This window comes from Bactrocera latifrons, unplaced genomic scaffold (assembly GCF_001853355.1).
Source record: "Bactrocera latifrons isolate USDA-ARS-PBARC rearing strain unplaced genomic scaffold, ASM185335v1 scaffold_239, whole genome shotgun sequence".
NCBI classification, from domain to species: Eukaryota; Metazoa; Arthropoda; class Insecta; order Diptera; family Tephritidae; genus Bactrocera; species Bactrocera latifrons.
This window is the reverse complement of record NW_017535952.1, coordinates 225,770-250,615: the sequence shown is the minus strand read 5'-3', so window position 1 is coordinate 250,615 and position 24,846 is coordinate 225,770. Positions and strand designations below refer to the sequence as shown.

Here is a 24,846-nt window from a genome sequence, read left to right as displayed (position 1 = left end):
GAACTGCAGACTACGACAAAGAGTCAAAACCAAATGAAGAAGAAAGCAGAAAGCCAAACAAAGCAAACTTTATTCGCATAGTACGAGTACACCAACAAAAGTACAGTCCCAACTCGAAAAGCTGTGTCAGAAAGCATGCTCCAAAACATACATACATACAACATACATATAGCAGAGTGTGTGTGTGTGTGTGAGTGTGCAGCAGCACGCCAAGTGGCGTTGCGATCATGCAAAGAGCAACTACCATGCGAAATGACGTTGCGGCAACTACATTTTGGGGATTACAAGCTCAGCTCAAGCTTCAGCGCAACGCTCGCATGCACGTTCATACATATGTATAAACATACATACATATACATATTTATACTCGCTGTATTTGGCTGCATGTACGCTCGCTTGTGTGCGTATGTTTGTGTTCGTAAGTGCATGGCGTGGAGTTTAAGCTCGTAGATGGCAAAGTAAAAAAGTAAAAGATAGAAATCAGGGAAAAGCCCCAATACGCACCGTAGCGTTGCTTCGAAAGCAAAACCTAAACGTCAAACTGTGAATGCGAACGACGCTCGCCAAGCAGCAGAAGCGTTGGCCGTATTGCGTTGGAGCCAAACTGGTTTCTGCCATAACGTTGTTTATTGTGATCTGTTCCTTCATACTCACTCGCATGTAGTTTTTTATTACTGTTGTTGCAGTGGTCTTTTGCTTTTCATTTTTTGTTTTTCTGAGTTGTCTTTTGTTGTTATTTTTGTTGGTAGATTGGCTGTTGCTTTTTGCTTGCATATCGGCTGTACTTTAGAGACATACAAGAAAAATTAAACCGGCAGCATAAAACTATAGTTTCAACATATCTACTCGCAAATAGGAGGAACTTGACTTCTTTCTTGTGATAGAATTTGGGGAAATCGTAAGTTATTAGTTTGTATGCAAAATTACGTACAAAGTCTGGTAAAACTGAACCCATTATTTCTCCAAGATGAAGGACTAGTTTTTGTGCTAAAAAACATCTCAGAAAGTTTTGTGTTTCTTGTGATTGCTTCACAATTTAATATTTTTTGAGCACGCGTCAAAACTTGACACCAGCAAAAAGTGAATTTGTAATGGTCAAATTCTTAAGGAGGGATCCGCATAGACTTTGGACTTTGGACGCAGAGGAAAAAGCTTAAAGGTATGATATCACACGATCTTGGTGGTCAATCGACCGGCCCAAGGCGTGAAAATATCTGCTCACCGAAGTGGTCTCTCAATAAATCCATTGATTGATGCGATGTGTGGGAACTGCGTTCTGGACGTGGTCTGTTCGGTCGAATATTATCCAATAATGAACGCCGGGTCTCAAGATTGGTGATGATGTTGCGAATAGTGCGCTCAGTATGCTGAAAGTAGGCGAAATACATTCTTTACAGAAGGCAAACTTTCTTAAAAAAGTAAAAAGTACGTCTACTTGGATTACCCGTTACATTCGAGCATATTCGAGTTTTTTTGTTTGCTCAAATTTGCATCAAATATAAGTCGAACAATGCTAAATAAAATCTTCAATTTAATGTAAAAATAATTAAATAATATTTTATAACAATTCCAGATTTTGCATCATGTTCCAGATTCACCAAAACTCCTTACCACCGCACAATTTGGCCAGAAAAGTTGGTAGAGTAAACTTAAAATCACATATCTCAGGACCTGCTCGGCCTATTTCATAAATATCGGTCAATGTGTGAGAAATATAATTGAGAGATAATTAGCTCTCACATACCTTAATCAACGATTCTCGAAACACCAGCTGACTTTACACCGCATATATCGGCCAACGGTGTCTCTTTGTATCTAAAATAGATAAAATTGGGCTAAAACTTAACCTAGTCGCCATGTAATAAGCACATAGCACCCGGAAGACTTTACTCCATACGATTGGTGATGGCTTTTAATGAACCTCAGGGAAGATATTATTAGTATGTGGCATATTAATAGAGGGTATATACATACATATGTGAATGTGTAGGATAGTTATGCCATACGTGCTCTAAACTGCTCAGGAACTAATACCCAAATTGTACATTTCGCTAAAGAACATTGGAAAAGTGAACACCTCTACCATTCTATAAGTCTGCGAGATATCAAATGTCAATGCAGGAAAGTACTAAAACTCAAAACAGATATGAATGTGAAGTTTAAGTATGTGAAATAGAATAGTAGACTTACTGATAGATAGCTTAGGCACAATAATTTAAACTAAAGTATTGCTTACAACAGCAAAAAAAAAAACACCACAGACAATAACAACCAACGATGAGCATATTGAGAGCATTTCGCGAAAAATATAGTAAGCGCCAAACATCCATTTTATAGAGAAATTTCAATTAACAATGAGCTGGCAATAAATCATATTTACTATTATAAATTTAACATTAAACAAAAACAATTGTTAATTATTTTTGATGCTCGATATTATGTAATATAATTTTATCATAACATTCCACGAACTTAAGCACACCTCCTCGTACACTTGCCTATGTTCATACACTTGCATAGAACAGTGCATCAGCTGATTGCATACTCAGTTTCTCAATATGAATTCCTGGAAATTCAAAGCGTGCCTCAGTAATTGCAACAATTTATTAATTTAAAAGAATTTACGGAAAGTAGGTCAAAACACGTTTGTATGCATGTGCGCGTGATATTGGATGCGTGCTATTAGTTTTATAATTTACATGCAATGCATATTTAGTGCAATGTATATAAAATGTACATATACTATGCATACATACATGTATGTAAGTACATATGTAAATATACGGACGAATATTCCTCAATAATATATTTACACAAATATACACACATACATATGTACATGCATACATAAATTCCATACTCCAAATATAGTATTTTCATATTCAGTAAATTGTTGTTATCATTGAATTTCTCGTAGCAAAAGCTGTGATTCAATAAAAATACGTATGTATGTATGCATCACAAGTTTTGTAAAAATCAAAACGAAAAAGGAACAAATAGGGAAGTGTCAGGTTCGAGTGCAACCGAACATTTTATACTCTTGCATATTGCAAGATTCACAGTCAGGGAAATACCTTAAAATGTAAAACGTCAACCGGAGGATCTGAATCCAAGCAATTATTCATATTATCGACCCAATTATATTTACCTATTATCATGCCACATATTAAAAAAATATTCCCTGAGATTCATTAAGATACCTCCCATGCCATCTACCAATCATATAGAGTAAAGGGGTTACATGGGTTTGCGGGTTTCAAAAAACCGAAATTTTTTTATTATCTTATTAAAATCTACAAGACTTAGAATATTATCCTATTTTCAAGTTGATCGAGTAATAAAAGCCATCTTCATAAAATTTTATACATGTCTTTGAGGTACAATTCTTAAAAACTTGGGCGAAGAACGTTTTTCGATTACAGCTATTTAAAAAAAAAAAAATTTTTTTGCAAAATTTTAATTTTTTTTTGTAAAAGTGCCTGCTAAAATCCAATTTTCAGTTTCTTTCCCTTCGTCTAGATTCTAATTAAAACACGTATTTTTAACCTTAGATGATCCTGTAAGGAGTTATTCTGCCAACACAGGCGCATCTTTTTTACGAGGATTCACCGGAAATGGCGGCCGAGTTTAAAATATTATTTTTTAAAAATATCAGAATTTCTTTGTTAATAGTATATGTTTGTGTCAATAAAAAATTCTAATAAAATATTTAATTTTTTGTATGAGAAAAAATTGGTGAAAAAGGCTGTTTTTTACCCTAGGAAACCCATGCAACCCCTAAAGTCAACCGAATGCTATTTATTTGTTATACAGGATGTTTTCGAAAAGTGTCACCCATTTTAGACACAAAGATACACTGTTATGGGTAAGGAAGTTCTATCAGATTCAACCCATTCCTGACACAAAGACATACCATGGTCAAGAAGAAGAGCTTATCGCTCAATTTCACTTCTATTTCTCACATATTGAACGATATTTGTAGTGAAAAGTCTACTATAGGTACTGGGGTCCAAATATTCGATACCTACGGCTTTGAATAGTTTTTGTTGGATTTGGACAATTTGCGGTCATAAGGTGGCACACTGTATACGCATTGCTTCTTGGTTTGTACACTGGAAAGGAAAGCCTCTGAGGGAATTTGAAATTGTGGTATATGGAAAGTGCGCGGGGTTACACTATGATTTCGACCATTTTCACATTTTGACTTAAGAATGTTCGGATAATGCTACGCACCGAAATTGGTTGAAATCGGTCGAACAGTCTATCGTCCAATTTTTACACCGGCTCGTATAAAACTCTTTCATACTATCTCGAGCTTAACATTTAATGTCTCTGGCGTATTTAGTTATTTAAGTAGTTTTTAACAGGGCGGGGTTATCGTTCGATTTCATACATTTTCACACTGTCGGTAGTAGTGCCTATAAGAATTGTCTTAAGCGAATTTAGCCATTGCAGCGTTAGTGGTCTAGATATGTACATTAAATGTATTAGACGGCGGGGCTACGATCACTTTTTTAAAATTTTTTGTCCGCAGATATACATGTACATAAATTTATATATAAACCTATACCTATCTCGATTAGTTTTAGGTGATACGTAAATTGAACAAAACTATTATACTCTGTAGCAACATGCTGCAAGAGTATAAAAATATATGTATAGGAACAGTTCTTGTCTAGCATATTTGAATTAGACATTTTTATTAATAGTAATGCAAGGGTTAAAACGCGTTTGTGTTAAATTGTGTATTTACGAGGCTTTTGTGCTTTATTACACATTTTTGTTTTGTTATTGTCATTCGCAAGTGAAAGTGTACTGATAAATTGCACACAAGTATTTGTTGAATACACAATTCGTATTGTTCACTTTGAATAGCTGTATATGTAAGTATAACAAATAATGTAACATGTAAGTGCAATGCATTTAAATACACTCCAGTTTATATTCTTGAACGTCATACATAAAAAAATTCCTTGTTTTTTATTTGACGAAATACGCCACTAAGCGAAAGTAATTACATAAGACTGAGCAGATATAATAATCTCGTTTGCTTTATAAAGACGTGGAAGGTAAGAACTCGTAGTATTTTGAAACTAATGGGCCAGTGCGTCATGCTGCCGATATTCAAATATAATATATTTTGAGTTAATCTGTCGCTGAAATATGTCTTTAAATATACTGGTATATGCGATCCGGCATTTGTTTCTAGCAGGTAAATACCTTTTTTTACTCTGCAACGGAATTCTGCATACACTGGTATACGAAATATTTTGTCGCCAATTGGAGATTCCAATTAGGTATTGCTTCCGGGTACTACTCTCAGAGCTAAAGTGTTTCATCATAACCTAGCCAGCGTAGCCGCTGGGTGAATGAGATGCGTTTTTTCACTGGCGGATACGATTTCTCATGTTTGGATCATCTGAAACACAAAAATCCAATTTATTCTCAAAAAGTACGTGAATGGCTATCGTCCCTACTAGAATCATGAAAAAATGTTGATAAATAAAAAAGTAATTTACGTTTTTTTTTAATTTTTCCTCATGTTTTTTTACATGAATTTTGTCTTAACATTGTCAATAAATTATAAAAAATATATGGACAATAGCCAGACGTTTTGTGAACAACAAAAAATTAAGCAAATCGGTTGAGTAGTCGAGCGGTATTATTATTTTTGGGCCTTCGTCGTTGCTACATTAATTCTAAGGCTATAAGGGAACCGAAAATGCAAAGAAAATAAAATAAAATGTTGAAAAAAAGATTACCCTACTGACCCCTTATGGTGGTCATATATCTTGTACAGTTCATGGTTCTATCGACTGGGGTATTCGCCGCTGTCAATGCGCAAAGGACCATAAATCTTCCGCAGAACCTTTCTCTCGTAACGCCGACTCATCATATGTTGCCATCGTCCATGCCTCTGCATGAGTGACTTATTAAATTTGGTCTTTGTTCGTCGATAAAGGATTTTACTTCTCCATTGCCTTCTCAGTCCGAAGTAGCATCTGTTGGTCAGAGTTATTCAGCGTTGGATTACGAGGCTGACGTTGTTGTTGGTATTAATGCTGATTCCAAGATAGACGAAATTATCTACAAACAAAAGTTTTTGAGTCACACTAAACATTTAATGAAGATCGTAGAGTCGTCGAAAACTTGCCTTATGCAATTTTTACCTTTTGTTAATGACGATAACATCGAAAAAGATTAAGCTTGAAAATCTTCGTGCTGGCATAAGATAGAAAGTATAGGATCTCAACCCATAAGAGTTGGATCGACTCAACACATTTCGGTTGGTGTTTTGGGTATGAAGCCTGCCAATATTTGACTCGTTTCTTTTGCAAAAATAAAGGTGCAAACTGTAGAGATCGCAAAAGAATTTGACTTTATGAATCTAACGTCGAAACTTTCCAACAATGAGTTGAAATCAAAAAAAACCAAACAAAAACAAAAAAAAAAACATTCACCGATGGCAACGAAGACCATCGCAGCCGTGGCTTATAACATGTGTAAGGAAAACTTGCTAAAGCGTTGGCATTTTGACTCAAAATGAACTTATCTTGCAGGCGATAAAAAAGTATGTATTAAATCCGTTCCCACGACAGGCAGACAGGCTCCATGTAAGCGGAACGGACTCAGGTTTTTATCCGGCCAAGGACTGTCAATGTGGCACCATTCCTCGAAAATACCTGCAGAAATGCTTTCTGCCGCTACAACAACAACAATTGTATTCAATTGTGCGAAAATGTTTTGTTCTTTTGTCAGTCCAAGTCAATTTTCTTTAGATGATATTTTACTCCTGATCGAGAGGCAGCTTTTTTTTTTTGCAAAAACTGTGCTCAGCGTACAACGTTTTGTCACACATTCTAGTTAAGTTCATTGTAATTAACATATTTTTGATTTAATTACACAGTTGTAAGTATACCATAGACAGTTCCCTACAGATTCCCATTCGGTATATTTTCTCACACAATTTTATCTGCATCACTGAAAGTTATCTCAGCCATGACAAAAAAGTTTAAAAAACAATATAATTATCAATGTCGCCAGTGCGCAGGCGCTCCTAGGCACATAAGCACTGTTTTATGTTGTAAGTAGGTATGTGCTATATATAATGCCTACGTCGCTGACTTGATACAAATGACAATTAGATGAATTACAAAGTGGGCACCTTACGCTCCGCGCCTACTCCTCCCTTTACTAGAATAATCTGTGAAAGTATCAGCTTTACTTGATAGTGACCGAGAACGCTAGCGACTTTAGCTATGCGGCGAGAAACGCGGTGTCTTTAATGTTTAGATCTTTAAATATTTGTTAAGCATCTTAAAAGCTATGCCTGCAGCGGCACACTAACAAGCCGCCGAGTGCAATGTCTATGAGTGCGAGCGCATGAGCACGTACATACATACATACTTGTCTATATCTAAAGCGACTATAGCGGATTGTTTTATTTGCTTCGTGTGTTTATGTGTGTCTGCAGCGTAAAGTCTATTGGGTGTTGTGGAAAGCGAATTCCTCAAATGTTGATTATTTTCCTGTTTATAAATGCGATAATTAATTGGAGCCTTCAGCGCTTCTACACACCCGGAGTGATGGGTCAATGGCTGCTGGCTGCCGGCTAGTGACGGGCGATTGCTGGCTGTTCATCGCTGACTGCCGATGACTGATGCCTTGTGGCAGTGACTGCCATGCCGGTCCAAGTTGTTGGATGTATATGGATTTTTTTTGGTTTTTTTCGGCAGTGTCCGTTTAAGTGCGACCCACGCTCTAGCTGAGGCGCTCCTGACAGACAATTAACGTTGTGATTTGCACTGCTTCGCTTCGGCGCACAGCCGGATGTTGTACGTATGCAGCATGTACCTTTGTGTATTTGTTTTAGGTTCAGGTCATAAACGTATGTGACTGTGTCTTTACTCATATGTAAATTCCTTTCCTGTATGTGCTTTTTTTCGGTGTGCGCCAGTAATCAGCGTAGCTAGCGGACTTCGCTGTAATTTACGTTTTGTTATTGTTTTTCTTTCGCGAAGAATATTGAATCTGCTTGTGCTTCGGTTAAAGTTGAATCAGCCGAGCGCAGCGGTATAGAAATTAATTCGGTGCATTGTTTCATTTTAGCACATTTCGTTGTGTTTTTGTTGTTGTGGTTTTTACTGTTTATGTCGGCGTTTTGCGGATGAGCCCGTTCTACGTTGATCTCCCTCCCCACCTAACGTTTTCATTATCATTACAGGCATGCGCCAGAGGCGCTGCGAATGCCAACATTAATAAGATGCGCAACAACAACAAACAATGAGTCTTCGCAAAAATAATAACATCGGCCACAATGCAAACGCACATGCGCACACACATGCACTTACCTATGTATGTACATTCATTACTTCTTTGTGTAGTCCAAATGAAAATTCGCATGTAAATATACAAATTTGCCACACATATGTACATACATACGATCAAATGTGTGTGTCGGGTGTAAGCAGCAAATTTTTGCGCATTTATCGCCGGCGCGGATCAACGCAAAGGTCACAGTACGTTGGGTTCATTTGCAAATAATAGGCGTGACAAGTGCGTTACGCTCTGTTGCGTGCCGTAATCGAGCATCGGCGACAGCGTCGGTCACAGCCTCAATTTGTGCTCCGACTTTCGCAGCTTTTAATACCTATTGTGCCTGAATTCCAACATTAAAGTCACACAAATTATTCTGTTCGCCGCAAAAGATAATTACAAGATTTTGGGAATTTGTTGTTTTGCTTATTGTTATTTTGCTTCTATGAACTTTTGTATTCGCAACAAAAATGTTGAATTTAATTTTAGTGATAACGTCAAAATTCCTCGCTCGTCGCACTATAGCAATTGCTTTTATAATTTCGGCTGTCATTCAATGTTCTGCGGACACGCATGCGCAGTCTTTCATTATTGCCCTGGCGGAGAGAATGTTGTATTAGCATATACATATAATATGAGTACTCATAAATATACTTAATATAAGCTATACATTTATTTATGGTTTTATAAGTGATTACATAAGCTTCTAACTACATGTATATATACTAGGGTGGGTCAAAAAACCGATTTTTTCGCTTGATGCTATAAAAATAGGATTTCCAAATTCTCTAAGAAAATATCTCTAACTAACGGGTGATATAAGTAGAGTTCCTTTTTTTAATAGCCTTCTTTTGAGAGATCACGTGTCCACCTATGTTGTGTTCGTTTGAGCAACGTTTACAAATCGTTCAACTTTATTACGAAAATTTACCTTTTTATAAGAATGTTTTCAGCGCGTTTCATTCAACTTATGGCCAACATTATCGAAAGAGACAATCTTAAAAAATGAAAGCAAAATAATGTTCTGTCGAATGTTAATAAACAATCCATATTTTTGTCTTCAAAAAAGTAGGGAACCTCCAAATGGATCACGCTTTATTTTTAAACACTTTTCTTTTGGACCTTATATAATGGATATCTCGTAAACGCTTGACAAAATTCCATTTTGTAAAATAATCAATTTCATACGAAACAGTAAGTTTTGCTATTTAAAATGGGTTTTTCCATTTAATCCATAAAATTCATAACAAAAAGAAAACATATTCATAAAATAATTAAACCTCAATCCATAATACGTTTTAAACGATTATGTTAACGAAAAAATCGACATAAACCTTTTTTGATGAGCATAATTTTTTCCAAAGAGTTGCAAGCGTGATATTAATTATGAGCTCATGTCTACTTGGAGAGACTTGGAGAAATTTACTTTTCAGAGTATCATATGAAAAGAAGTTTTGTTTGTTTTTAACCACCCTAATATTTACTCAATTGTAACAACATTTCTACAATAGTGTCTATACAATATGCAACTTAAAGCGAGAATATTAAGATATATAATTTTTTTATTATAAAAAAAAAATAATAATAGAAATTGTCATTATCTTTCATTTTCGAAACTTTTGATTAACACACAATTCATCTGTGGTCTTTAAAAATTAAAGTCTTAAAGGCTATTTCAGTTCTAAGGGGATTACCAATGCTAAGTTTAAACCAGGCGAAGTGAGCACTGACGTCCATGCGCGCAGTAGTTTTAATGACCTTCTACAGATCTCAAAGGACTTATTCTTTTTCTTTACTGGCCTTGACACCGCTTACGTGTTTATAGCCGAGTTAAGAACAGCGCGCCACTTGTTTCTTTCTTTCGCTTTTTGGCGCCAATTCGAGATATCAAGTACAGTCCTCGTTTTCAATGGCGGGTACTGAATGCTACACAGTGGACGCTCCAAAGAGTATGTTACCGGCTACAACATTAAAAATATCTACAGTTTGCATGACCTTCTAAAGATTTCAAAGGAACGTGTTGGGTATATTGTGAATGAATATTTGTTTATGCGAAAGATCTAAGAAAAGTGGGTGCTCAGCTCACAAGCCAACAAAAGAAGAAACGAATTGATGATTCCGGCGAATATTTAAAGGGGTTCAATAAAAATAAAACCTAACTTTTGCTTCGATATGTGACAATAGCTAAACATTGATCCATCATTTCACACTGTAGTTAAATCGACAAAAAAATCGAAGTTAATTACATTGAACAATAAAATCGAATTTTATCAAAAAACAAAAATTTTTATGTTAGCTTACGAACTCTTCAGCACACCGCTAGTATAGTCTGATTAAAAATCGAATTTTTGCAGGACAATTAAAAACAAGATTCTGGATAAAATGCAATTTCTTTTCAAAAATACCCCCATTTGTAAATATGGTTTTTTTCGGCGGAAGGCAAGGTTTGGTAGAGCATTTTTATTGCAATCACTACAGTACAGGAGGACATTTCTTCATAGCCGTCGACGGTCGGGAGGAACTGGAAAAATATTAAACTATTATTTATATTTTTCTGTGTTCTTAAAATACACATACATATGTACGTTTGTATATACACGAGTAAGTATGCCCTCACAAGTTTAACATTACGATTTTTTTTTTGTTCCCAAAAATCGCCATGGGAAAATCGGTGTACAACTTTTTCATCCAATACACCTAAGACTGGTATCAAAATAAATGCATAGTTGCTTATGTCATACTCACCACTGTATGTTTATCTGTAAATACGTATTTGTTGATGTAAATTATAATAATTATTTGTACTTACTTGTCAAACCAAACTGAATTAGTATAAAGAGGTAAGACATAATGGCCGATAATATGACTAAGATGAACTCATTGTTGAGGTGAAAGAATCCCAACACCTTAATTTCGAGGTTTTCCACTTTGCGTTGGCATATGAATGTCTCAACCTACAATATTATGACCATAAAAGAAAATTTAGAAGAATTTAAGGAAAGCATTATAAATGTTCATATACATACTTATGTACATACTATGTACATATATATACATATGCATATAATTATATTAGATATTCCTGTAAAAATGGCAGTCCGGAATGTGTCAGCGATTAGTCACAAAGGCACATAATATACTTTTGGAGAATCGTAATGTATCTTACTCTTCACTTATAAAAAGTTTTTTCATTATAGAAATCAACTAGGAGGTTGCAGATTACGGAGTAACTGTTACTATAACAAAGCCTTGGGTTACTAGCAGTATGGCAATACCCTACAATTCACTTTGCTAGTCACACACACCACACTTTGACGGCCACTGGCGAATGAAGCGTGTTTCTTCTTCTTTTTTCTATATTTTCTCTATTTTAAATTTCTGTTACTTTAACTAAACTTACGCTTTCATCCCAACGCGCATCGATATCTGAGCAGATCAGATCCAAATTGAGCAAATCGGTTAGTTGGGACTTCTGCACGACATCGTCAGTGCTAAATATTAAGAAGGCCAAGTTGCAAAACTTAAAAACCGTGGAGAAAAACGCCATTAAATCCACATAACCCATTTCGATATATCTTTCCGAGCACACACACAATTCTTTCATACGTTGATGTTTACTTAAACGCTGTTGCGGCTCTTCCGATTCAATTTGGCTCATCCTTTCAAGCATCCGCTCCAGATGTGTAGCCATTGCAATGTACATTTGTCTGATGACCATAAAGCCCACGAAACAACAATCCAATATATATATTGTGCTTAACCATAGGTAAATGCCTGCTAAGAAACTCATCAGTTCTGTACCTTCGACTAGAAGTGGAATTTCATATAACAGTCCGAAAGCGCTGAGTAGAATTTTCAATATGACAGATACTACAAATGTGCGTCCCAGTATCTGTTCAATCCTTGACTTTATTGAAATCCTTTCGTACATATTAACGAGTTTATTGATTATTTGAAATATTTTTCGTTCCGAACACTCATTTATAACGAATGGCATTATCGAGAAGAGTGTTACAGTTATCACCTGCACATCGGCACAATATATTAAGAATGAGTTGTCTACATGTTTTATATATGGTGCCATCATTTTTGGTATCAACCACGCAAAATTCAGAGAAAGCGAAATGCGCCATATAATTCTTATAATTCGAATCCAACGTTTTCCTTGACGTAACTCCATCTTATGTTTCTGCAATTTCCAACCGAACACACTCAGGAAGTGTCCATACTTGTAGAGTACTCCAATCAGGCGGTAAGCGAAAAGCTCTGTACGATAGTACTTCGGCATAGTTAACAACGAACTGAGCTGTTCAAAGAGTCGCCGTGCTGAATGCATCACAGTGGGGAAAAGTTGTTAGGAAAATAATGTATATCGTACTATGTTCATGGTTCAAGGTGTTTGATCGACCAACTATAGTAGCCGGCACTCTGTTGCTTATTTTACTAATTAAATATGGAGATAAGATGTCTGCGATATGGACTCATAACCATTGCTGTGGCCGTATATACCATAGTTGGCTAGTCAATGTTTGGTGTTCAGGCAAAAGTAATACACAAACATCTCCATAGGTGTGCTGTTATTGGGGCGATAGTTTGATGATTTCGGTTATCCTCATTAACGCATCAGCTTTTAAATGAGAAACAATTAATTAATTTATTATATAATGCGGAGTGCAACATCAAAATAAGCTGGAAAAGGACTAGTTCACAACAAAAACTTCCAACTAAATGAACTACTCCGAGAGAGGCCAGACTTTTGTCCTTCATAAACCAAATTTAAAATTTGTGTGCAGTTATTATTAAATTAGGCAAAGCACTGAAAAATATTCTAAGACAGTATCATGAATAATTTTTATGGTTATTTATGATTTTAGTATTTTATTTGTTCATTTTTGAAATTCAAACTTCTGATTTCATTCTAAAATTGCGCCAGTTATTTTGTGTAGTCGTTCTAGGAATTCGACAGTTAACATCGCGTAAGGTTGACCATTTGAAAAACAGTTACAGTTACTTTCTACTGGTTCGTTTTGCGCTTCTTCTAGTTCTCTAGTTAGAATTTAGTTTATAACTGGTTCTTTTGACTGTATTGGGGCAGCAGAGTACTGTGAGTTGGTGGTAATGATACGTTTGTTCAATGTAGGGTCTTCAGCTATGGTGTCAAGCAATTCTTTTGGGATCTGTATTCGCTGTAACCTTTGCAAAATATTCGTTCTTTTAATAGTTTCACGCTTCAAACTCCGAATATTAACCAAAATGTGTGGAGTCGAACTATAAGAGATGTTGAGATCCTCTGCTGTCTGTGTACCATAAACTCAATACGACGTTGTCGTCATTAACAGAGATGAAGGTACACTTACATGAGGCAAACCTTCGTTTATTAAAACATTGTTGCAACATTTTCAACGATTCCGCCAGAGCAATTATTTAATTGGTAACACAAAAGCAAAAGCAAAATCTTTATTTTTTTCCATTGTACAAGTAAAAATCGTCAAACTATATCCACCAAACACTGTCTAATTGACATGTGTTGATCAAACTTCACGCGACTTTATGGGTTGTACTAATATAGGGAAAATTCCTTATTTATTCGATTTGCAGGAAATGGACCAGTCCAGGTCAAATTTGATCAGATCAAATAAATTAAATCTATTAGATGCTCGAATGCAGTTTTACTTGTAAGATTCTTCAATTGTCGGACCAATTGCAGAAAGAAACTTTCTAAAAAAACTTATCATTAATCTAGAAATATATTCTTGTATGCCCTCGAGAAGGTGGGACGAAAGTAGGCATCTGTAAGCAATTATTTATAAAGATAAGTTCGAATATCAATTCACTCTCTGAAGAACAACTAAGCGACGGGGACCGATGGATTGACAGCCGAGCTATTCAAATACGGCAGCGAAGAACTGATAAGGAGCATGCATTAACTTCTTTGTAGAATATGGTCGGATCAAAGCATGCCCAACGACTGTAATTTGAGTGTGCTGTGCCGAATCCAAAAAAAGGGAAACCCCACAATCTGCGCCAACTACCGTGGGATAAGCCTCCTCAACATCCTATATATAGTAAGTCTCTATCGAGCGTATTGTATGAAAGACTAAATATCACCGTCAACAGACTATGAGGCTTTAGACCTGGAAAATCAATTGAGAAGTAAAGTCCCCTCTCGACGAACAAAGTCCAAACTCTATAAGTCAATCAATATTCCCGTCCTGCTATGTAGTGCAGAGGCACGGCCGATGACAACGGCTGATGAGACACAATACCCGCCGAGAGAAGCAGATTAAGACCTCTACTCCATTGAAGAGATCAGGTGAATAACGATTTGGCTGCACGTGGTATCTAAAATTGGCGGCAATTGTGAACGCAGCTATAAACGCGTAGGCGGTGTCTACGCCAGTAAATAAGAAGAAGACACTTTCTTCAATTATTTCTAATAACTTCGACACTCGATCAGATTCGAAGTTTTTCCTAGTAAGGATTTGGCTCCTAAGTGTTGGAGTCTGATTTCTATTATATGTACTTCCAAAAATTGGCAACTTTGTTTCTACAGCATCTATTAAGTAGTCAACCTGAATAAAATACCAAGAAAAATATTTGTTTGTACATCCATATAATGACTGTATGTATACAAAAATGTTTAGTGCTGTTATAATGTAATTGAATAGGCACATTCATACATACCACATCAAATGCTTATGCTACAATGGCAGAGACTATTTTTCAGGCCATCAAGCTGCGACTTTCACCAGCACAAGTTTCACAGAGATATTACTGGTTTTTATTCGCCAAAGAAATCGCTTAGAACAAAGACTACTATGCATTTGAAACCAGGAAGTGTGAGGCTATTAAGCCAGAGAACGTCTTGTGGAAAACTTGCTCATACAACTTTCTTTGACAATTGTGTTCACCAGGTCGCCCGTGTGTGCGTATGTGTGTTGGAAACCACTTCCACAGAGGTTTTGCATAGACTTTATCGAAGTTTTCGCGCAAATTTTGCCAAAAAGAGACTTTCAAATAGAAACGGCTTGTGCATACATGTTTATCTGTAGATGTACATATGTAAGAATACGGAGGTATATTTGTGTTTGAATTAAGTTTGAATCCTGTTCGAACAGTAGCAGCGAATAAACCGAGTTGCAGTGGTACAATAACTAGTGTTTGTATGGGTATATACTATGGATGTGTGTGAATACTGTGGCTTTAAATACGAACACTACCGCTTTTCCAAGCCATACTTTATTTTATCGCTTCTTGGCGAATCCGTGTATCTGTTGACTCTATGTACATATGTATGTGTGCACGAGCATCGAAAGCGCTATTGCTAGGCATAACTGGTTTGCTGTAATGCCACAGACCATAGACTTGCTGACTTTTTATGATTTATATACATACATACATATTATATGTTTGTCACAAGAGTTTGTTGTGCCACTCTATGGAGCATTATGTGCTTGTATTTGTGCAAGTGTATGCCGTTTGCACAGATTATCTGGTGAATTGCAACGGCTATGGCAACGTCAGTTGACGGCACCGCATCTTTGGCGAATTGCCGCCACTAGGAGTTGCAGTTTATATAGTACAACCAGTTCTTTGGCTGCACCGCAACACAGCGCCATGCGGCGCACTCGTTGTGGTTGCTCTATGACTTAGCGGTTAAGAGAGCGCCTAGGTTTGCGCACTGACTTTTAAATATATGTATATACATACATACATACATTCATATGCATATACAATATACTCAATTCTATGAACATACGTTGTGGTTTAGCTTTCAGTTTGAACCACAATGAAAAAATATCTATTTTTCAAAGATACTTCCTTATTTGATATTATTATTATACCCTATATAGTGTATATTAAGATTGCCGCGATGTTTGTAACCTCCGAAAGATACATCTCAGATGGTCCAGCCGTTGAGCTCAATTTTCGATTACTCGTTAGAGCAATTCGACAGGTAGTTGGCGAATGACAGGCGTGATGTTTTGTTTCAAGGCCTGAATCGAAGAGGGATTGTCCACATACATAGGCTTTAGACTTTACATATCCCCACATGAGAAAGTCTAAATCCTTCGTAAGGTCACTCCGAGTAGCTGCGACAGAAATCGATTTTGTTTTTTATTTCTAGACTAGAATACCCCCTCAACTTTGTCAAAGCTTGTCGTATTAATTGTCAAGAGAGAAAAACTATTTATAAACTATCTTTCTATATTAAATTGAAAATGTTAGAAGTTACATATAGACCTTTTTATTGACATCCATAGAGTAAGTTGGTTGAGAAGAAGAACTATCATTAGATCTGTCATTAGATCTGTTCTACTAGCAAGTGATATCCAATTAAGCCCCATTCAACAACTCTAGGTGGATTTGATGCCATTTTAAGCTTTTTCCTCCGGCGCTGTTCAATTTCTTTTAAATTGGAACATTCAATTCCTTACTATAAAAAAAAATAAAAAAAAAATTCACCATTTAGTGGTTAGGAAAATTCCAATTTTATAAGGCTGAATCTTTCTCTATAGTAGAGTTGTTCCTAAGCTAAGTTCTTCAGAGAACATCAGGAAGGTTTAAAATCGATTTGGAAAGTTATATGGGAGATATGTGTTATAGTTGTCCGAGGTTTTAGACTTATAGTTTCTTAGTCAGAGTTGTTCAGCAGGTTTTATAGAACATTTTTCGTATATTCGGCTCTGATCTATATTTAAAAATACCTTACATGTCAATATATGTATAATAAGGGTCTTGCTTTGAAATCTTCCAATAAGTAATGTCATCTAACTACAAGCCTTAATCCAATACTAAACAAGTTCTTTTTTTTTAATTTCAGAAAAGCATTTTGATAATGGAACAAGGATTTGGTTTCTATATAGGGAATGTATTGCTGGCGACACGAATATACGTGTCTTACCTGATCATTTTTAAATGCGTACGTTGATTCCTGCAGCTGCCACACGCACGTGCTTACCTTTCTAGGAATATAGTATGAATATGTATGTATGCACATAAAAACCTACTCTAAATAGTGCAAACCGCAATGATGATACACAGACAATGTTGATACGAAGCTTCAGCAAGTGCATGCTGCTCTGAGCGTACACATGTAAGTTTGTAGTCCTCGTATAACTGTGTGCTTGTCATCAAATAATTGCAGCTAGTACTTATTTTAACCTAACACAACGCGCCCTCTTAAATCAAACTATCCAATGATAGTATTACACACATACATGAATATATGATATTTTTTGTGATCGGTGCTACGTCGATCAGTGTGCTACGTTGACCCCATATCGAATGCGTCTGCGAAATTGTGTTGTGAAAGCAGTCGCTTTACGCAGAGTCATTTCAAAACAACTCCATCCACTTCTCTTCACTGCTCTCCTCTCTGCCGAGACCAGAGATCTACTCATACTCCACTCTTTTCTCTAGTTTACCCGCGCACTCGCCGCGTCCTGCTCCACTTTGCCGTAAACTGAATCAGGGAAGACCTAGTGAGGCCAAGCCAGGCCAATGAACTGTGACTGCAGTTTTACAGTGAGTTCGGCCAGTTGGCCGCATGGACTACGTGTTGCAGCGTTCATTTTTTGCATTTTGCATTTTGTTTTTATAGCAATATTGTAAGCGAATAATTGCATAGGATAGGAGAAGTGCACGTGCACGATTCGACCACAAGCACTTTTAGAAACTGGCCATAGAAAAACAACAACTACTTTGGACACTAGTTGCTGGATGCTGCTCATAGTGTAGGCTGTCAACATTTGTGGAATGGAAGAAAGCAGAAAATAGATGGAAAATCAGGACAACCTTTATGAAAACCATTTTTTATGGATCTCTGTTGGATGTGAAGTTGAGGAGCAATAAGAATTTTTTTACTTTTAGGGTTACTTTAAGCATGGCACTTTACCATTGCATTTTATTTCAAATGAAGAGGTGAAAATATTTTGAAAGTTGTTTCTGTGAACTCTTAATTTTATTGATATTTTATTTGTGTATGTATATTAAGAAGAATGTTGAAAGTTATAAATAGCAATAAGTATATCAGGCTAAGTTAGGTCAGATGGCTGATCCAAAGATCTCACTTGGTCTGCAATATCGTCCTTTATGATGCCATGAAAATAGAACTTCTGTAAATCGAATTTTTGAGTCAGCGAAGCGCCTTGTGACCAATAAAAATTGCTCAGCCATATAATTTCTAATCGTATCAGTTCTGTAGGACATCTGATAGAGTCTGAACTCCAAAATGTTAAAGCCTTCTCGGTAACGCGGGACAGTTAATAAGGAAGTCTTGAGTTGTTTCCACCTCATCGTCTTCCATACAGCTTCTGCAGATGGCATCTGGTTAAATTCAAAGCTTAACCGCATGCACGTCAATAGAGCCATGGCCTGCTAAAGCCCCACAACTAGGAAGAGGCTAGCCTTACTGAAGGCAAATAGATCAGGAAGTCTGAAGCTAGAGTTAATGGAGAAACAAATCTCCACCAACCTTCTCCCAAATTATGGACCCATCCGTAAAGAAGAGAGGAGTAGTGTCTCCTCCAACGACTTCTTACCACTCACAATTCCTTCACCGGTATATGAGCAAAGAAGGAGCCGCCAGAGTTCTGTTTGGCATCTCCATGAACCAAGAGTCATGAAGTCAAAATGTGAGTGTTCAGACACATTATACCAAGTACTCTTCATAATGGTTAAAAATTTAAATGAATACACTATTCACCTACCAGTCATTCTAATCTAACTCTACAGTTTTAGTAGTGTAAACTTTAGTAAGTTTTGTTGCACGCTAACAACAAAGTGGGAAGATTTGTGACTTTATATCCTTAACAGGGTATAGTAAGTTTGCTAAGAAGTTTGCAACACCCAGAAGGAAACGCCGGTGAACCATAAAAAAATATATGTACATATGTATATATATAAGTGATTAGCATGACGAGCTGAGTAGATTTAGCCATGTCCAGCATTCATAGATGGAGAATATTCGACCGAATATACCACGTCCAGCACGAAGTGAAGAAAATATAGTAGCCGTAGCTGTACACGGAGATCGCGAGAGTCCATTCGGCGCTGTTCGCTGCAACTCGGACTGACGTATGGAACGACTTTTCGCATTTTACGTCGAGATCTTAAATTGAAAGTGTACAAAATACAGCTTTAAGAAGAACTGACGGGATCTTGAAGAGTTCAAAGAAGGTCCGACGTTTTCGAGCAAAATTTTGTTCAGCGATGAGGCTTAACGGTTATGTAAACAAGCAAAACAGCCACATTTGGAACGAAGACCAACCTGAAGAGATTCAAAACTGTGGCTTTCGGCCCATTCTTCAAAATTTATGCCGGTGAAAACGAACGTCTATCGCGCGATGATAACCGACTATTTGATGCCTGTAATTGAAGCTTGTGATCTCGGCGATACTTGGTTTCAACAAGATGGCGCTACTTCCCATACATCGCATCAATCAATGGATGTAGTCGAGGCGAAGAGATAATCTTCCAAAAATAAATGCCAAATAATGTTCTTTCGAATAATAATAAATACTACCCATTATATTTGAGTTTACAGTGTTTTTTCTTTACAAAAGTAGGGAACCCCGATCATTACCCCGATAGATCGTTTTTTAGTTGCCATAAAAACTGACCGATCAAAATAAAGCCATGAGGAATACTACATAAGTGTGTATGTAAATATGTATGTATTTGCATTACAGCTTCTTTGCAGCCGATATGAACATTTTCGTGATATTTTTGCTTCTATACACAAAATAGAAAACGAGCTAAGTTGAGTTATATAAATTGTAAATGTAAATTGTTCGCAGTTCCATTTTTCATAAAATTATCTTGATAAAATCAGATTAATTCATATAAGAGCTGTCAAAAAAGTGAGGTTAAGTTATTGACACTCGATTACTGTTATGTTTGATATTTTACATAGGAGGCGTCAGTCAAAAATTCCAAACTGACAAAACAAGTTAAAGTGATTGTGGAGATCGCAGTTAAACAAACCAATAAGTATAACTTACATATTTATATTACACATACATACATGCAAACATGTATGCAACAATTACGCATTGTTAGAAAATTGTTGTTCTTGGCGTTGTTAGAAAAATCCTTATCCCCACTAAGTTACAATAGTTCTGCTCTAATCTGCTTGTGCTCACTTACCAATTGACATGGCTGTACCCATTGTTGTTATTTTCATTTGTTTCGATATTGACGTTGTTGTTGCTGCCGATATTTTATATTGATGTAGAGAGTGCGCATGCATATATTATATCGCACATACATACTTGTACATATGTATGTACGAGTCTGCACTCAAGTGCATAGGAAAAATTTGTAACGATCTTTATTGTGACGTCGTTGCTTGCTACGTTGGCGATGCTGCTGATGCGCTGGTTGATTGTGGTGGTGGCATGCTACCATCGTGATAGTGTAAGCATTTGTTGTAGTTGAGCCGTTTTTTATGCTTGATTAACAATGCCGCATTGCTTCCCTGCTCCTGCTTGCAGTGCCTGCGCTCAACGCTCACAACACTGTGGTGCATGCACCCTTCTCGCTGCTATATTCTGCCTTTGTTATTCCCCTACTCCTGCGCTTTTAAGCACGTAAATATGTAAGCCTGTGTGTATATCTTCAATCTGTATACATATGTATGTATGTATGTATGTATGTGCGTTCCACGCGATCGTAGCTGAAATTGTAGTGCCTTCATAGCAATTGCGTTGTTGGTTTTGTTGCAATTGCTATCCCTATATTGCTCATACACTGTTGTTGTCTAGTATACACACATGCATGGCTGTGTTGTTGCATTTGTTGTGGCAAAACGTGATTAGAAGGAAATGTCGTTGAACCGACCAAAATAAACACAGCGCCCGAACGTAGACGATTACGGTGTAGCGAGTAGTCGTGATATTAGGAGATTGCACTTCAATTTTTTTCATGCATACACACGTACATACAAGTAGGTATCAGTGTTTGCTTGTGTTTCGCAAATTTATCATCCAGCTGTACGTGCATGCGGTGATTTTTGCAAAAACAAAAATTACCATAAACAGATTTGACTTGTCTCTGTGCGCTTGTGTGTGCGTTGCGTTCGGTAGCACTGCGATTTAGGTGTTTTAACGGTTTTGATTGCCCGCCACGACGGGGCAGTGATCAACAAACAAGCAAAACTCGATAACGTTCAACCTGTATACACACACGCATACATATATACATAAATTAATTGTATGTACATACATATGTATGCACAGGAGTTTTATGGAGAAACTACTAAAAACGTTAAATAAAAATTTTAGTGACGTTTAAGTACGTAGTATGTACATACTTACATATGTAACGGTGTTTTTCAATAAGAGCGCTACAAATTTTTTTTTTTAATTAAACAAAAACGATTTGAGATATCAATGAGATTTTTTATTCCGGTGAAAGTAGATGCGATGTCGCTATGTACGGAACTCGATTCCTTTTGCATAGCCATCACGACCACGCTAGCAGAAGTCCAGACCCTAAACCCAGTTTCAACGGTTTCAAGCATAAATCGGCCGATATTGCACCAATTTCCCGTTCGATATTCGTACGCAGTCCATCAATCGTCGCTGGCTTTTTGGCGTAGAGCAGAGGCTCATTACGTGAGATAACACGTTCACCAAATCACCGTTCAATAAATCAATTGTAACAATCACTGTATTGCTTATGGCGCCGTCTTGTTATAACCACATTTTGACCAGGTCCATATCATCCAATTCGGGCCAAAAATATTCGGTTATTGTGGAGCGATAACGTGTTGATTTTGATCATGACGGAAGAAGTACGGACCAATGACGCAGCAGGCTGATAACCAGCCAGAAATGAGCCTAATCGCTGAAGGCGAATTTTCGATGAAAATCTGAAGAATTTTCAAGGTGGTGCTCAGCCCAATTTACGAACATAGGACAATTCTGGTTGTCAGGGATGCAATTAGGTCACGAACTTTCGCAAAATTCGCCACGACGACATCACAGAGATGCCTAATGCTTGAGAACGACGTGTAGGAGACTGATTTGGGTCTATATGGATCGGTAAGAGTATAAGAAATATTACCGAATTATTTTAATGATCGTATTTAAGGGCTTATTTATAGTAAAAATTTGAAAAAATTATTTGTATATTTTTTGCATATTCGGAGGATGTTTGAGCAGTGCTCATACGTTTGTAATAGTCTCAATGCATTCAATTACAAATTGCATTTCCTTGACCCGAGCAACGTTTGCTTAACCTTTCCCTTACGATTTAGTTGTTTTGGTTTTTGGTTCACGTTTGTTTGGTTCGCATTCTAGTGATCCGTTTAATGTTAGATTTCTCTTCTTAACTGCTGTTTTCGGGCTCTTTGGTTTTATTTTTTTTTTGGTTTTGGCGGCCTCGTTCCATTTAGCATTCATAGTCTATATCTTTGAAAGTGTGATTCTTAAATTGCAAATACTTTTCGAGTTACAGCCTTTCAGAGTGCAGCAATCCAGTTCAATCAGCTCTATCGGCAGGCCAAAATGACAAAACCCTAAAATGTCTTAAAAAATATTCTTTAAATATTGAAGTCGATCAGCCTCAACCCATTTGGGAATGTTTCTACATGGAGGGTGAATTTACCGACCGTAGTGCCAAAGACACCCAAGTACGTTTTTGACATCATGGCGGGATAGCGCTAATAGAAGGCATCTTTGGTCACATCGTCTTCCTCTTCTGTCGCCTGGATGCGGATTGTGGCTAGAAGTTCATTTACCTAGGTGAATGTCATGATCCCACATCGGGTTTGAGCTCCTTTATATGGCCACTATAAACTAGGACGCCAGGACTCAGGACTCCAGAAATGATTTAAATGTAAATATGTACTTACATATATTTTCTAATATAAAGACTTCCTGTGATTTATGAAAGGGCGGCTTATTCATTAAAAAAATAAGATTATCTGAGAATCAGTTGAACACTTTGAAAAAATGAAATCTTCAATTCTGGCTCATACTTGTACAAAGCATGTCATCCAAATTGAAATTCCAACTCCTAATTCAAACATGTATCCACACCATTTACGAGCATTTTCAACAACAACAGAATAATAGATTGATACAAGAGGATGCAATGAATCTGATTCATTCACGGTAACCAAAATATCTTCCGCCCTCTCGAAACTGGAGAACAATGTTGTCAACAAACGCATTCAGAATAAAAAGTGTGTGTAAATATGTACATACAAATGTGGGTTTGGACTTTATTGTACGTTGAAAAGTGTACTTATATGATTCAAATGTATGTACATATGTATATGTTATATAATTACATATGTATGTACATGCATTTGAAGATTTGAAGAATAGGCCAGTTAAACCACATTATGTCGTTGCATCGACAAAGCGACAAATCACATTATTTATGAATGCTATTGTCTCGAATAGGAAATAATCGCCTCAAAAGTCATGAAAAATGTAAGGAGACCAATAATGTTTTCGTTGAGTGAAGCTAATTCGAAATTGCCTAGCTTGGGTGCTAAAGAGAATATTTTAATACTTTTATGTGGTATGAGATTAGAAAGCATATGTATATTTAAGTCCCTGTTGGAAATTTTTAATTGATGTTCTTAGCAGATTTTGTCCAAACAAATAAAGAAGTTATATATTAATTGTAATTTTCTTTCTTTTCTAATTTAAAAGTTAAAAGATAGGTTAGTTAGATATCGGTTTATTGTGAATGTTTACAAATATCTTAATTAATATGAAAATCAGAAAAAACACCCGATATCTGTCGGTGCAGTCAGCTATTTGTGGAAAAAATAGCTTGTACAGAGTTTCAGATCGATATCTCAAAATCTGACAGACTAGTTCGCATATCAACAGACTAACTTAGCTAAATCTATTCACGTCACCTTGATCATTACATACATATATACTTCATACGGTTCACGAACTCTATTCTTTAAACTAAGTGACGAACTTATAAAATTTTTAATTATTCCGAACAAATCCAAAGAATTTTGAGCACAATTGTCTTAATTTTAAGTGTAGAACTGGCAGCATATATTATTGTCGGCATTAAATGTACAGCGTGATCTTTCACTCGCTTACAGGGTTTCATTGCTTGATTCATAATTTTCCTGTAGGTACATCTCAGATGGTCCAACCGTTGAGTCCAATTATCGATGACTCGTTCGAGCATTTCGACTGGTAACTGGCGAATGACACACGTGACGTTTTGCTCTAAGACCTGAATCGAAGCGGAAATGAAATATACATTAAATTTCACATATTCCCACAGGGAAAAGTTTAACTGTGTGATATCTCACGATCTTAGTGGCCATTCGACCGGCAAAACCGAAGTGCTATTTCCATAAATCCATTGATTGTTACGATGTGTGGGAAGTGGCGACGTCTTGTTAAAACCAAATGTCGCCGAAATTACGAGGTTCAAATTTAGACATGAAATTGTCGGTTATCATGGCGCGATAATGGTTGCCATTGACGGTTACGTTCTCAGCGGCATTATTTTTTAAGAAATATGGAGCGATGACTCCAC

At 36.6% G+C, this 24,846-nt stretch overlaps 1 protein-coding gene across 1 annotated transcript; it reads right to left on the bottom strand.

The window, feature by feature from the left end:
• Positions 1 to 11,046: 11,046 nt before the first annotated feature.
• On the bottom strand, positions 11,047 to 12,604 carry LOC108969033 (gustatory receptor for bitter taste 93a). The gene is made up of 3 exons (XM_018933503.1): positions 11,717 to 12,604; positions 11,126 to 11,270; positions 11,047 to 11,075 (listed from the first exon to the last, which is right to left on the bottom strand). Exons 1-3 carry the CDS (start codon positions 12,602 to 12,604, stop codon positions 11,047 to 11,049), a joined length of 1,062 nt encoding a protein of 353 aa, XP_018789048.1.
• Positions 12,605 to 24,846: the final 12,242 nt, after the last annotated feature.

Bases quoted from the DNA above. Each gene is read 5' to 3' on its own strand.
- LOC108969033 (XM_018933503.1), bottom strand. From the start codon at position 12,604: ATGCCGAAGTACTATCGTACAGAGCTTTTCGCTTACCGCCTGATTGGA. The intron at 11,271-11,716 runs GTAAGTTTAGTT...ATAATATTGTAG, and splicing joins ATGCGCGTTGGGATGAAAGC to GTTGAGACATTCATATGCCA. The intron at 11,076-11,125 runs GTAAGTACAAAT...ACGTATTTACAG, and splicing joins AATTCAGTTTGGTTTGACAA to ATAAACATACAGTGGTGAGT.